The 14395-nt window shown below is 41.8% G+C and overlaps 3 protein-coding genes across 19 annotated transcripts; all 3 read right to left on the bottom strand.

Moving 5' to 3' along the window:
* Positions 1-604: 604 nt before the first annotated feature.
* LOC149402367 (RING/FYVE/PHD zinc finger superfamily protein) lies at positions 605-5657 on the bottom strand. 17 transcript variants are annotated; one of them, XM_089609767.1, is made up of 10 exons: positions 5524-5657; positions 4974-5067; positions 4530-4597; positions 3989-4310; positions 3661-3746; positions 3421-3567; positions 2982-3084; positions 2501-2613; positions 1148-1273; positions 605-948 (listed from the first exon to the last, which is right to left on the bottom strand). In XM_089609767.1, the coding sequence occupies exons 4-9, from the start codon at positions 4230-4232 to the stop codon at positions 1181-1183; spliced, it is 786 nt and encodes a 261-aa protein (XP_089465893.1). In that variant the 5' UTR covers positions 4233-4310; positions 4530-4597; positions 4974-5067; positions 5524-5657; the 3' UTR covers positions 605-948; positions 1148-1180. The 17 variants fall into 17 exon arrangements, with proteins under 17 accessions (XP_089465893.1, XP_089465894.1, XP_089465891.1 ...); XM_089609768.1 differs by lacking the exon at positions 5524-5657 and adding an exon at positions 5295-5505; XM_089609765.1 differs by lacking the exon at positions 5524-5657 and adding an exon at positions 5306-5505.
* Positions 5658-7619: 1962 nt separating this feature from the next.
* LOC149402366 (uncharacterized) lies at positions 7620-8153 on the bottom strand. Its single transcript, XM_089608339.1, has one exon. The coding sequence runs from the start codon at positions 8151-8153 to the stop codon at positions 7620-7622; it is 534 nt and encodes a 177-aa protein (XP_089464465.1).
* A 3160-nt stretch (positions 8154-11313) lies between these two features.
* On the bottom strand, positions 11314-11913 carry LOC149402365 (uncharacterized). The gene has a single exon (XM_089608338.1). The coding sequence runs from the start codon at positions 11911-11913 to the stop codon at positions 11314-11316; it is 600 nt and encodes a 199-aa protein (XP_089464464.1).
* Positions 11914-14395: the final 2482 nt, after the last annotated feature.

Here is a 14395-nt window from a genome sequence, read left to right as displayed (position 1 = left end):
CTCTCCGCCGCCGATTCCTCTCCCCCCGCCGATTTTTGAGTCAATGTGAGCCGTCGATTCTCAGAGCATCGCCGCCGTCGGAGCTCGACGGAATCGACGCCGTCTATGGCGGATCTTGACGGCGTCTATGACGGATCTCGCCGGCGACGTTAGGGACAACAACGAGGATGGACGACGATTGGTGACGACGCGGTGGCGTGAAATGGATCGGCGGCTATCGGCGGCGTGAAGTGGATCGGTGACGTGAAATTGACGAAGATGAGAACGAGTTTAGGTTTAGGTTTTGGGAAAATTGAGTTTTGCTCTTATATATGAGGGTAATTTAAGTAGTGAAATATTAATTGAGCTATTTACTTAATTTATTCAACCTTGGACTATTCTCCTAATATTGGTGGGTTAATTGGACTAGTATGCTCACTCCGCCTAAAATTATATGTATAATTGATGACATCGGACAATAAATTACACAAGTTACTCTTTGATTTTTATTATACTTCTATTTTATCATTAGCGTATTTTTTACAGTTTGCCAGGCTACCCAAACAAAGAAAATAACCGAGCGAAGAAGAACAATAGAGAACGATAAAAGAAATTGAGACTAGGATTAGCAGTCGCAAAAATAAAATAAAATAAATGGTGGTTATGAACAGGTTTAACAAGAATAGGACTTGTAAATACCATGCTGGCATATAATGTACATGAAAGATGTAAGAAAACAAACAGTTTGACCAACTCAAACAATATATTTGTATGGTCTATTCGCAATCTTTTGGTTTGATTTTTCGAAACAATGTCTCCACAAAAGCACTAACAGAGAGAATCACCGAGTGTTACAGAGAGCTCGTCGAAAACGGTGACAGAAGAAAGCACTGATTAAATTGCACGGTTGAGATTAAACGCCGCTCTAGTGCGGGATGTTCTTGATAATTCCAAATATTGAAGATATTACTACAGAAAAAAGACAAAAAAAAAAAAAAAATAGAAAAAAAAATTAGAAGGAATAAGGAAATGACGTAAAATTTGTACACGAAAGGACAAAAGAAAGAACACATTATAGTAGGAAAAACCCTCGACAAAGAGTTGGCATAGAAAAAAAAAAAACTGGAGAAATAAGAGCAAATAACATATATAATTTTAGGAAACTTACCAGATAAAACTATTGAGAATTTACAACTTCAAACTAATAGAGGCCAAACATTCTTAGCTCCGAGATATGTCTGGGGTCGAGTTCCGGCACATCCTTATTAGTTTCTCGGTCTTGCACAACGTATTCCTAAGATGAAATTATCTTAGAAAATCAGATAGGAATCGAAGTTACTTTCTTCAATTAATGCACAGATCCACCAGAGAGGGGAAAAGACTCAAAGCCATCTTTCCTTCAAACTCAATATTTATCCCAATTCCTCGAACCAGGCATATCTTAAATCCGGGAATGGAATTGATGATGTTAAACTGACAGCACAACGGTCATCAGTAAAATTGGTATAGTCCTCACAAAGTCGTGAATCAGTTGGGCTTTTGAAGCAAATAGTCCCTAACCTTTTGTTTAGAGCATTTTGGTCCCTAACCTAATAATTTAGTAGCTTTTTGGTCATTTTTGTGAAAACGTTATTTTTTTCTATTAAATTCGTCGCATGGTTTTTTTTTTTTTTTTTTTTTGTCATCTTTCCATGGTTTTTTATAGGTAAATTTCGGAGGTTTCTCAAATTTTGAGATTTTTCATTTTTTTAAACTATTTTTTTACTTTAATCCATGATTTCAAAGGTTTGAGCAATGAATATGAGTTTATTGGTTGTTTTGTATGATTTTCTATTTTTAAGTTTAATCCGAATTAAAATGTTGATTTTTAATCCTTTTTTTATGTTGTAGATGATGAATATGATGATTATGATGTTCTTGAGATGAATATGATGTATAATGATGATGAATGATGTTTTTGAGTTGAATATGATGATTTGTGATGATGAATTGATATCATGTATCTGTTGTATGAACTATGAAGTTTAATTATTAAAAGTATGTTTATTTTGGCAAAATATTTGTGTGAATATCCCTCGGTTTCCTACATTTTTTGTCGGTTTCGTCTAAGGTAAGCGGTTTCCTGCCGGTACCGATTTCATTTTTTTTGTCTCAATATCCTCGGTTTCCCCTCCGATAAGCGGTTTACCCCCAAAATTGATTTCCCGGTACGATAACGGTAACGGTAGAACGAATCTTGCCTAAAAACACTAAAGCTATATACACTAGTTGTTTTATTTCATATATGTGTTTATGTTTTTTAGCTATTAATCACTAGGTTATGGACCAAAATGCTCAAAAAAAATATTGGGGACCAAAATAGCATATGATCATAAAAGTTTAAGAATTATTTGAGCCAAATATAAATTAGTTAAAAGCACTAGTCATCCAGTATCATATTAAGAAAACTTACTACTGGTAAGCCTATGCATACTAATCAATATAAGCAAAAATGAAGCTTCATAACGACGAGATATCATACCTTCGTGAGTTCTTGTTTAGCCAAAACATGATAGTGACGCTCACTGATCCTCTGCCCACAGATTATAGCTATGAAGAAGCCATAAAGCAACCCCACGAACATAATAGCCAAGACTGTAATACGAGAGTATATATAATTACATTTTTGTGCAGCATATTTCTTTAGCCCCTGCTCACCTATGGGTGCAGGAACAAGGGCAAAACAATCATTCAATTAATTTATTATTAATATTCTAAATAGTAGGGGGAATTTCCGGATTCCTAGTAAGATTAGGATTTCTAAACCGAATAGCCACCGAGGTTAGTTTATTTCTTTATGTTTGCATAGTCTTTGACGAACATGACCGGGAGAGTAACAATCTAGCTCTAAAAGGATAGATCGAGTATTTTGTGTTTATTCGTCACTAATTCATCACTAATTCGATTCCTATAAGTATTCAAGAGTAATTTGCAAGGAAACATATGAGAGAGAGAGAGAGCACCAGCCATAGTGTAAAATCCATATGGGTGTTCTTCATAGCCGAACATGTCCTTTAGTTCATCACCGTATAATTTATAAACCATAACTCCCAAGCAGGCCACAACCTGTTGGAAACATGGTGAAAGCCTGTTATGTTCTTTTAAAAAGTCAGTTACGAAAGTGCTAATGAACTGTGTGCCAACCAAAATGTATTAACAATTACACACAACTTAAATCATGCAATATCAGCTCTGAATTATGAGAGACGAAATAAAGCAAGGTTCAACCAAAAATCAGATTTTTCTACAACTGGATATTTTCTAATGATATAAGGTTCTATGCTGTTTATGGTGTTTGTACAGTGGAACCAAAAACTGAAGAAAAGAAAAAGAATCTAAATGAAAGTGCAAGATTCTTTTTAAAAGGAAACAGAATTCACAGATTAGAATCTCTGATCTTACCAGCTGAACAATAATAAAAATGAACGCGTGGTCTCTAGCAACAAGCAATTGAAACTTCAATCTTAGCCACCCGCGGTCAGGAGGGAGATTTGCACGTAATAAGAACACTGCTCGGCATTCTGTACAATGAGAGAAAGCAAAGCCCTCCTGAGCCAAAGAGAAAAAAAATATATAAAATTAAGATTGTCATTATCACTGATATAACTCTCAATCAGCCGAGATAATGAAACGAATTCGCACCTTTGTAGACCTCCAATTATCGAGACATATTCTATGGACGTACTTCTGAGTGCCTTTGCAGTGGCAAGGAGCTATTAAGTCTTCCCCTGAAATTCATACAAGAAACTAAGCTTGAGATAGCCACAAAAAAAAAAAAAAAAAAAAAAAAACCTACAGACAACTGTTACAGGTACAGTGATGGCATAGTAGTGAAAATTTCTAGTTTGCTTATCACTCTATTTCTCATTCTTCAGGGGCTAAATACAGAGAAGATGATATTTCCTTTTGGAATATGTATAGTACCTATAGGATATCCAAATAAAAAGATACCAAATGGGAAAAAGAAGACCTCCAGAATCAAGGCATATTCGACACTGGGGTTGATCGGCATTCACAAGCAGACAAATTTCGTCCTCTTCGAGATTTCGTATTTCTTCGTAGAGAATAGCATGATCCTCCTTCACAGCCGTAATCTCAGATGGTGATGAAGATGATTCTACCGTTCTGCACAAGCTCTCGGGCTGGCAAACTATGGGCTCCTGTTCGGATTCCGAACTGTCCGTTTCACGGCTGTCATTCCGAACTAGTTGCATTTTGAGTCAGAGATTTAGTAGGAAGTTCATGGCCGCTGAGATAGAACCTAAACATCATTTCAAGATAAACAGGGGAATCTGCAAGGTGAAAAATAGTTTAACTCGGCACTCTGAGAAGGTGAATTACGTACCAACTAAACACACATGAACACTTTTCAAAACAAAAATCTAAAATACAACGAATTCTTTTACACAAGAAGCAAAAGTGTGTAGTCTCACATTTGCGATTACGCGTCTCAACATCATTTCAAGTAACACTCTAAACAAGAACCAAGCATGACATATAAAACATTATACCTGATTCTCAAAAAAACTCTTGCAAACAATAAGAAGTGAGTAAACAGCATGAAATTCGGTTTGGATTCCTAAGAAAAAGGCACAGATGAAAATAAACATTAGAAAAAAAAGTAGATATGTAACCACACACAAGTAAATAATGAACTGAAGCAGTGAAATTCGATTCCTTAACAGGTGATAGACCATTTAGTCCCTATATTATTCATTATGCATATCTTCCACTTCATCTTCATCGTCGACATCCACAAACCAAATTTAACCATAAACGTCAAATGAGAATCAATGTGTTTGGACCTTAGCACAGCGGGTAGTTGTATTGATGAAAAATTACAATAAAATGGAATACAAAGATAGACTAGAGGGGCTTTCAAAAGTTATTCTCGCTCCCAACGGAATTTCTTCATACTTTCACACACTCCAATCACTCCTATTTATGACTCACACCTTTCTAATCACTCTCTTCCCTTAAGATCTGATCACTAGATTCTCATATCTCATTGAACCTCTTGACTCTCTTTTCCCTTCCATCTTCTTCTTCCTGTTACCAAAATTTTCACCTTGATAAAATGAAAATGGGTGACTCATAACAAGAATAACATCGTTACAAACAGTTTAATGTTAATAATGTCGACTGCAGATTTTTGTCGGAATCGAATTGAGACGCCCATTACGAGCAAAATCAGATGATTATCAATAACAGCAAATATTTTGCATACTCTTTTGCGTTACAAACACATACTTTATGTATCAATTGCTATAACTGACCCGGGATTTACCAGTCTAGGTTCAGAAACTGTCATTCTAGACGAGAAGGCACAAACTTTACACGTAATTCACGCATCATAAGCTTTTCAAGGAATGGCCGACAATAATTGTATAATTGAGGAAAATAGAAAAAGAAAGAAGCAATCATTGGGCAGCAAGATTGAAGTATGAAAGCTTTCAAAGATCATCCAGCTGAGGAGAAGAACTGGTAGATAAAACCTTTAAATACCTGTTATTTATAAGTCTCCGTTGATCAGCATGAGCGCAGAAAATGCAAAGCCTTAAATAACTCACTAGGGATTTCCACTAAATTTAAGTTAAGGGTTTTTTTCTATATTTTTTTTATGTTAGATGGGAAAATAAAGTTTTGACAAAATTTGCCCACTTGGATTTGATTTTGTTATAAGATTGACCAGCAAACCAGTTGATAAATTACCTTTAGCTTCTTAAAATAAAAGTAAAAAATTTCTTTTCTTTTCAAGTGTGAATAATTATTGCTTATGGGTTTTGTTAGTGTCCATAGGCATTCAAACGTCTGTGTCTTTCTTCGTGGTTGGATAGGATTATGGCCCTCGAACGTTATAATTTATCTATCAACCTATGAGATTATTATAAATTAATATTCAATTGCTCAAAATTTAATGCAGTTAATCTTTTAGTCATTGAAAGCTGATACGCCCTGTGTCGCCGGACTCGTCAAGATCGTCGATCGCCGGAAAACCTACAACTAATTCCCACATGTAATAGTTTAATCTCAGCCTCAAGCTCCGCTTGGGTGTATCCGATGTTTAAAATATCGGTGATATATAGGGATATATCGCCGATATATCCATTTTTTTGAACTCTCGGTAAAATATATTCAATAAACGTTATCGTTTTATAATTTATCGACAAAATATCGCGATATATCACCGATTTTTAAAAAAATATCGCGATATTTTGGATAGTATAAAACATGAAAAAATCGGACTTTTTTTGAAAAATATCGTCATTCTTCTACCCGTGCAATATCGTTCGACGCAGGCCATTTTTTATGCCCTATCGGCGATTATCGGTGAGAAAGCTATATATCCGTGCAATATTGTCCGGTGAAGAAGGATTTTTATAGAGTATCACCGATATATCCGGATATATCCCTGATAAGCATATAACGCTTAGATATTTTGAATAAACTTGTTTTTAAGTTTTGTTTTTCGTTTTTAGATAGATTTAACTCAAGTATTGTTGAATTTATTTGCATATTTGAAATTAGTATATGAATATCTTTCATATCCCCAACTTTTTTTAAAGTTCCGGTGAGTTTTTCATTTTTCCGGTGACCCGCCACCCAAATTGGCGGCGACCGGCGACTTGAAAATTTCCAAAATCTTCATTTAAAAGAGGTTAATATGAAAATTATGTTATTGTAGAATTTAGGATATTTCGACATGTGAATTGAAATTTATGATTGTGCACGAGAATATGGGAAATTGAAATTCGCTTATATAAATTGTGATTTTAGGAAATGCGAATCAAAACTTGTGATTGTGATTAAGAAATTGCGAATTATAAATTGTGATATTGTATGAGTGAATTAGAATTTATGATTTTGGACGGGAATATAGGAAATTGAATTTTGTCGATATAAATTGTGAATCAAAACTTGTGATTGTGATTGTGAATTGTGATTAAGAAATTGCGAATTATGAATTGTGATATTGTGGTTGTGAATTTTTTATTTACAGAAATGATTGACGAAGGGGCGAGAAAGTATTTTTCATAATTTGGATTCCAAGACATATATATATATATATATATATATATATATATATATATATTTAGTTGTTTAAAAATATTTATTTGTTATAGGATTTTTGTCGATATATATATATATATATATATATATATATATATATATATATATATATATGTCGGTAACCGATATATCATCGATATATCACCGATATAATCGGTAGTCGGTATTGAATTTGTTATAGAATATATGTCGATATATCCGTCGATACTCGATATATCCGTAAAATCAGAACCTCGGTATGGATATCGGTAACGATATTTTAAACATTGGGTATATCATATAGAATATAATGTGTTTGGATTGTAAGAGACGGATAGGTATATTTGTGAATGGGAATGAATGGAGTCTTTATTGCATGGTAATCGAGGTTACAAATGAATGAACAAACACGAGCCTTTCGAGAGGACTCGTTCTCTCCAATTGAACAAACTACAACTCTTACAATCAACTCGATAAAACTAAACAAAGAAATTACAATTTTTTAAGTAGTAACTAGTAGACTTCGACTTCCGCCTTGACCACATCACCGATCACACGCGCCTCCGGTACGTGGCTCGTACCGGAGGCCTAACAATACCGCCCCGCCAAACTTCCACCTTGTCCTCAAGGTGAAATTCGGGAAATGGCTCACGAATGACATCGAAATCCTCCCACGAAGCCTCGAATTCTTCAAGTCCACGCCACTTGATCAATACTTCAATCTCGCCTGCTTGTCCCACGGGTTTCGACCGAATCCCGAGAAGCTTCTCCGGTTCCACGATCAACTCTAACTCGTCGGTGAGCTCGACCGGAAGCGCGTCTGCTGGCTGCGCCGGTCTGATGGCACGACGGAGCTGTGACACATGAAAAACTGGGTGGATCGATGTGGTCTCAGGAAGAGCGAGGTGATAGGTGACCGCACCGACTTTGCCGACCACCTCAAACGGCCCATAGAAGCGAGCTGCGAGCTTCTCGTAATGTCGACGAGCCAACGACCGTTGACGATACGGTCGAATCTTTAAGTACAACTTGTCCTCAATCACGAAGGACTCATCCCGATGGTGCCGATCCACTTGTGTCTTCATCTTTTGACGAGCCCGGAGTAGGTGCATCTTGAGATCATCAAGGATGTAATCGCGGTCGACGAGTTCTCAGTCCACCTCGGCCACCACGGCCGAACTCCGGATGTATCGAAGGACCGGTGGAGGGTCTCGACCATAAAGGGCTCAGAACGGGGTACACTTGGTCGCCAAATGGGATTCGGTGTTGTACGAATACTCGGCCCACGAAAGCCAACAGGCCCAAGTACGGGGCTTCCCGGACACAAAGCACCGAAGATACGTCTCCAAACACCGGTTGACCACTTCCGTTTGGCCATCGGTTTGAGGGTGGTACGGGGTACTCCGCTTCAACCCAACGCCTTGGAGTCGGAAAAGTTCCGACCAAAAATGGCTCATGAAGATGCGATCCCGATCCGACACAATCTCACTTGGAAGGCCGTGTAAGCGAATCACTTCTTGAACAAAAATCGCCGCCACCGTTGTTGCCGAGAACGGGTGCTTCAACCCGAAAAAATGAGCATATTTACTAAGCCGGTCCACCACGACTAGGATCGAGTCGGAACCCCCGGACCTCGGCTAACCTTCAATGAAATCCATCAACACCGCATCCCACACATCTCTGGGGATCGGTAGTGGTTGAAGCAACTCTGTCGGTGACATCGCCATTGTCTTGTTTTGTTGACATACGGCGCATTGTCGAACAAACTCGGCGATGTCGTTTTTCATTCCGATCCAATAAAGCTCCACCGAAATCCGTTGGTAAGTCTTTTTTTCGCCCGCATGACCTCCCAAAGGCGAGCAATGGAAGTCCTTCATAACCTCCTTGAGTAACTTCGACCTTTTTGGAAGCACGAGCCTTCCCTTGTAGCGAACCAAATCCTCATCCACGGTGAACTTGCTCGGAATCTCTTCTCCGGTCGCCACGGCTTGCTTGAGGTGGCATAGGAACTCATTCGAGTCCAATTCCTTCTTTAAGTCCTCCCAATGAGTCTACACATGAACCTTAATGGATTGTAATTCGACTCCATCCGAAACCCGTGAAAGAGCATCGGCCACTTGATTGCTTGCTCTGGTGCGGTATCTCACGTCGAAGGTAAAACCCATCAATTTCCGTACCCAATTTTGGTACTCGGCTCCGACCACCCGTTGCTCGAGTAGAAACTTGAGACTTTGTTGATCGGTGTGAACGATGAATTTGCGGCCGAGGAGATACGGTCGCCACTTTGTCACGGCGAACACGATGACCATCAACTCCTTCTCGTAAATAGACTTCAAACGAGCTTGGACCCCGAGTGTTTGGCTAAAGAATGCGATGGTACGGTCGTGTTGGAGTAGAACCGCCCCTAGCCCGAAGCCGGACGCGTCCGTATCGACCGTGAAGTCTTGGGAGAAGTCAGGGAGAGCGAGGACCGAAACCCGTGTCATGGCCGTCTTAAGAGCTTCAAACACCGAATCCGCTTCGTCCGTCCACCAAAATGCGTTTTTCTTCAATTGATCAGTAAGTGGCCATGCAATCCGAGCATACCCCTCTACGAACTTCTGGTAATAGCCGGTGAGACCAAGAAATCCCCTCAAGTCTTTCACAGTTCTCGGTTTCGGCCATTCTACCATGGCTCGAATCTTCTTAGGGTCGGCTTCGACCCTGTCGCCAGTGATGATATGACCAAGATACGCGACCCGATCTTTCTCGAACTCTCACTTTCCCCGGTTCGCGTAGAGCTTGTTCTCACGTAACACTTGTAGCGCGGTGGCCAAGTGCTCTCGGTGCGCCTCCGGACTCGGACTATACACCAATATGTCGTCGAAGAAAACCAAGATGAATTTCCTCAAATACGGTCGGAAGAGGTCGTTCATGAGGGATTGAAATATTGTCGGGGCGTTGGTGAGGCCGAAAGGTATCATTAGGAACTCGTAGTGCCCGTCGTGGGTTCAGAACGCCGTCTTCAGCACATCTTCCTCTTTCATCCGGATTTGGTGGTATACGGACTTGAGATCTAGCTTCGAGAATACCTTAGCACCGTGGAGCTCATCCAAAAGCTCGTCGATAACCGGTATTGGGTACTTGTGCAACACCGTTATTTTGTTGAGTGCGCGGTAGTCGATGCAAAACCTCCATGAGCCGTCCTTCTTCTTCACCAAAAGGACCGGACTTGCGAACGAACTTTTGCTCACTCGAATCACCCCGGCGGCGAGCATCTCCGACACGAGCTGGACCATCTCATCCTTTTGCTCGTGTGGGTAACGATACGGTCTTACGCTCACCGGAGCGCTTCCTTCGCGGAGCACGATCAAATGCTCATGATTGCGCCCGGGTGGTAAAGTATTCGATATCTCGAACACATCTTGAAAGTCTTTCAACATGGCCGGTGTCTCGGTCTCCTTGTTTGCCTCTAGAGAATTTGACAAGTGGTTGAGCTCTATCAAAAACCCGGATCCTTCTTTCCTAATTGTCTTCATCATACACTTCAAGGACACGAGCGATCGACCGAGCGAGGGGTCGCCTTTCAACGTAACTCGCTCTTTCCCCACCATGAACTTCGTGACTTGAGTTTTCCAATTCGTGTTCATGAATCCAAGTGTTTCCAACCATTGGATTCCCAAGATGAGATTGGTGCTCCCCAACGGAAGCGGAAGAAAACTCTCCACGACGTTCAATCCTTGTAGGATCACATGAACTCCTTGACACATGCCTTGACTTTGAACGGGTTCACCGGACCCCAACGCGATCCCATAAGGCGTCGTCTTCATCACCGGGAGCTTGAAATGATCCATCACCTCTCGAGACACAAAATTATGGGTTGCCCCGGGATCTAAAAGGCACACTACTTCTTCCCCGTTGATGATCGCTCTCATTTTGAAGGTTCTAGGACTTGTAAAGCCCATCACCGAGTTTAAGGAAACTTCAACGCGCTCGATTTCGGCCACCTCTAGAGTTAGAGCAATCTCTTCCCCGGCATCGTGAAATTCCATGTCGTTATCCTCATCGATCTCCCCAACCAAAAGAACACTCAACTCTTTGCGTTTACACCTATAGCCCGGATTCCATTTCTCGTCACATCGGTAGCAAAGTCCCTTCTCCCGTTTCTTTTGTACCTTAGCTTCCGTCACCTTCGCGTTTCATTACCACCACGGTGGCCTTGTGTCCCTCTGTTTCCCGGGTTGCCGTTAGCTTTCACTCCCTCGGTCATGCATTCCACGGCGGTCGTGATTGACTCCCTTGTCCGTGGGAGCGGTATCCCCGGGCTCGGTTCTTGTTGTCAAGTAGTTGAGCTAACTCCATCGCTTGTCCCAAACTCGTAGGCTTGAAGCAACGTAACTCGAGTTTGATGTCGTCCTTGAGCCCTTCTAAGTACTTACCCATTGCGAACGCGTTGGACATCGGGTCCAAGGGCTCCGACAATTCCATGAACCATCGAGTGTATTCGGCTACGCTCGTCTCTTGCACAAGTGCACTCCATTGATCGTGTAACGATCCTCCAAAACCCGTTCGGAAATGACGTAGAAGCCAGAGCTTCATATCTTCCCACGAGCCGAGTCTTCGCATCTTGTTCTCCCAACGGTACCAATTGTACGCATCCCCTTCGAACGCCCACATGGCGTGTTCGATCTTCTCCTCGTTCGCGAGAACATAGTAATCGAAATAACGCTCGACTTTGGAAACCCAAACATCGGGGTTCGTTCCATCAAAAATTGGTAATTCCACGCATCGAGTCCGAAACTCACCTCTCGGTCTTGGTGGAGGATCGACATATCTTCCGTAGTTCGCACCGTAGCGTTGGTTCATCGCCGGAGGAAATTCCTCACCCCATCGGTATTCCTCGTCTCTCTCGTCGTGTGGCCATGGTCCAACGGGTCCGTGAGCGTCTCTCGTCGCCCGTCTCTACTGATTCTCTGCTCGAGGACCTTCATTTCGATGTTCTTGACCCCTACCCGGTCCTGGAGCGCCTTGGATGTGAGCCCGGTGAAGCCGATCCTCATTCCAAACTTCCCTCGCCGCCAGAGCAAGTCCTCCGAACCCTAGATCTCCTCCGACCGTCACGCGCAGTTCGTCCGCCCATACGCTCCATCGCGCGCTCCCATGTCTCCTCTAGGCGTCACGCGCGGGTCGCTCGCCCACACAGCTCCATCGCGCGCTCCCCACTCTCCTCCGGCCGTGGAATTTCCTCCGACCGTCACGCGTTGGTCACTCGGCCAAACACCTCCGTCGCGTGCTCTCAAGTCGTCCTCCTTGCGACTCTTAGATCTAGATCTAAGAATCGCTCTGGATTCCGGGTTCATCGAATCTTGCCGTGACCTCGTTCCTCATTTCTTGCTGACTTCTTTGCACCTCTTGATTCGCGTTCTGGATCTGCTCTCGAATCGTTCCGATTTCTCCTTCTACGACTTCGATCCTCGTCGTGTTTTTCTTCGCCGCCGCCATCGGAACAGTACTGCTCTGATACCAACTTGATATGCCCTATGTCGCCGGACTCGTCAAGATCGCCGATCATCGGAAAATCTGCAACTAATTCCCACCTGTAACAGCTCAATCTCAGCCTCAAGCTCCGCTTGGGTATATCATATAGAATAAAATGTGTTTGGATTGTAAGAGACAGATAGGTGTATTTGTGAATGGGAATGAATGGAGTCTTTATTGCATGGTAATCGAGGTTACAAAGGAAAGAACACACACGAGCCTTTCGAGAGGACTCGTTTTCTCCAATCGAACAAACTACAACTCTTACAATCAACTCGATAAAACTAAACAAAGAAATTATAATCCTTTAAGTAGTAACTAGTAGACTTCGACTTCCTCCTTGACCACGTCACCGATCACACGCGCCTCCGGTACATGGCTCATACCGGTGGCCTAACAAAAGCTCACACATACTGTCACCGACTAATTTTATATACTCATGAATCAATTTTATTTCGTGGTCTCATCCAATTTTAACCCACTTCAGCTCCTTTTTTTTTCCCAAGTGTCTCTCCAGCAAAAATAAATAACCGGTTTTTTCCAACTCTTATGACGCTACTATCCTAAGACGAACACCGATGCTTATCGGCTTCGGTCTAGGGGGAATATTGAATGACTCCCTCTTGTTATCCATTGAAGTCCTCTCTTCCCCTCCTTGTCTCTATGGTCTCCACCACTGATTTCGGAGTTTGCTAGTTGATTTGGCGATGCTCGGACTTTCGTTCATGGAATCTTGGGATCGTAAAAGCTGGAATTAGCTTGGAGAATCAATCATGCAAATCCCGGAGATTTTCAAAGGTTGGGCGCATATTTTCTTTAATGAACAATAGTTGTCATATTTAATTCCGTTAGTTCAATTTCTATGTTTAGAATGATTTGCTACATTTATTCTTGGTTTATTGACTTTCCTTTTGTTTCCTTTTTCTTTTCAAGACTATTGGTCTTCTTCTCCATCGATGTATCAGGCATTGTTAATGAAATAAGTAAAATTGTCGAGATCCTGCTTGCATCCTATTCTCGCTCTATATCAGTTCGTATCAGAGCCAATCCGATCTCCCCCACCAAAGCTATGGCGCTCCGAGCCCGATGTGGAGGAATTCAAGATAGTGAGGCTGATCTAGATGAGATGCATAGACGTGATGATGTCTCTGGATTACATTTACGAGTAGAGGGACCCGCTCTGTTGAAGCGCTCCTTCAGCAGCGACCCGTTGCGCCGCTGGGTCCTCTTGACGGATCCGTTATCGACGACGACAATCCCTTCGCCCCAAATCTCGCCCTTCCTCCAGTAGCTCGACCATGTGCAGACGGCTTCGAGAACGATACGCAATACGAATCAGCATTCAAAATGGAGATCCCCGAATTCCACAGAAACGTCAACGCCGTGGAATTCCTCGATTGGCTTGTTGCGGTTGAAGAGGTTCTCGATTTCAAAGCGGTCCCCAAAGATCGATGAGATTCCCTCGTCGCTACCCGATTTCGCGTCGTGGTTTGGTGGACCCAGATGAAAACTCAACGCGCTCGCAGCGAAAAGACGAAGATCTCTACTTCGGAAAAATTAAAGAAGCATATGCATGCCACGTTTCTCCCGTAGAATCACGCCTGAACACTATACCAAAGTCTCCAAAACCTCCGCAAAGGTACAAGGTCTATTACCAACTACTCTACGGAATTTTTCATGCTTATCGCCCGCGATGAGATCACGGAGACGGTCGATCAAACCGTTTCTCCCTACAGTGGCCGATGTTAGGAATTCTTGCCCACGAGAAGATACTTTTGTGAATTCTCGCTGAAATATTAATAAAATAAAT

This window comes from Urtica dioica, chromosome 3, assembly GCF_054948205.1.
Source record: "Urtica dioica subsp. dioica isolate 48M chromosome 3, U.dioica_male_clone48M_v1_H2, whole genome shotgun sequence".
NCBI lineage: Eukaryota > Viridiplantae > Streptophyta > Magnoliopsida > Rosales > Urticaceae > Urtica > Urtica dioica.
The sequence above is the reverse complement of the archived record's forward strand: the minus strand, read 5'-3'. Positions and strand labels throughout refer to the sequence as shown.

Coding starts and splice junctions, on each gene's coding strand:
- LOC149402366 (XM_089608339.1), bottom strand. CDS start 8,153: ATGAAGACACAAGTGGATCGGCACCATCGGGATGAGTCCTTCGTGATT.
- LOC149402365 (XM_089608338.1), bottom strand. CDS start 11,913: ATGAACCAACGCTACGGTGCGAACTACGGAAGATATGTCGATCCTCCA.
- LOC149402367 (XM_089609767.1), bottom strand. CDS start 4,232: ATGCAACTAGTTCGGAATGACAGCCGTGAAACGGACAGTTCGGAATCC. Junction 3,747..3,988: donor AATATGCCTTGATTCTGGAG/GTCTTCTTTTTC, acceptor TATGAATTTCAG/GGGAAGACTTAATAGCTCCT. Junction 3,085..3,420: donor TTTTTATTATTGTTCAGCTG/GTAAGATCAGAG, acceptor TGTTTCCAACAG/GTTGTGGCCTGCTTGGGAGT.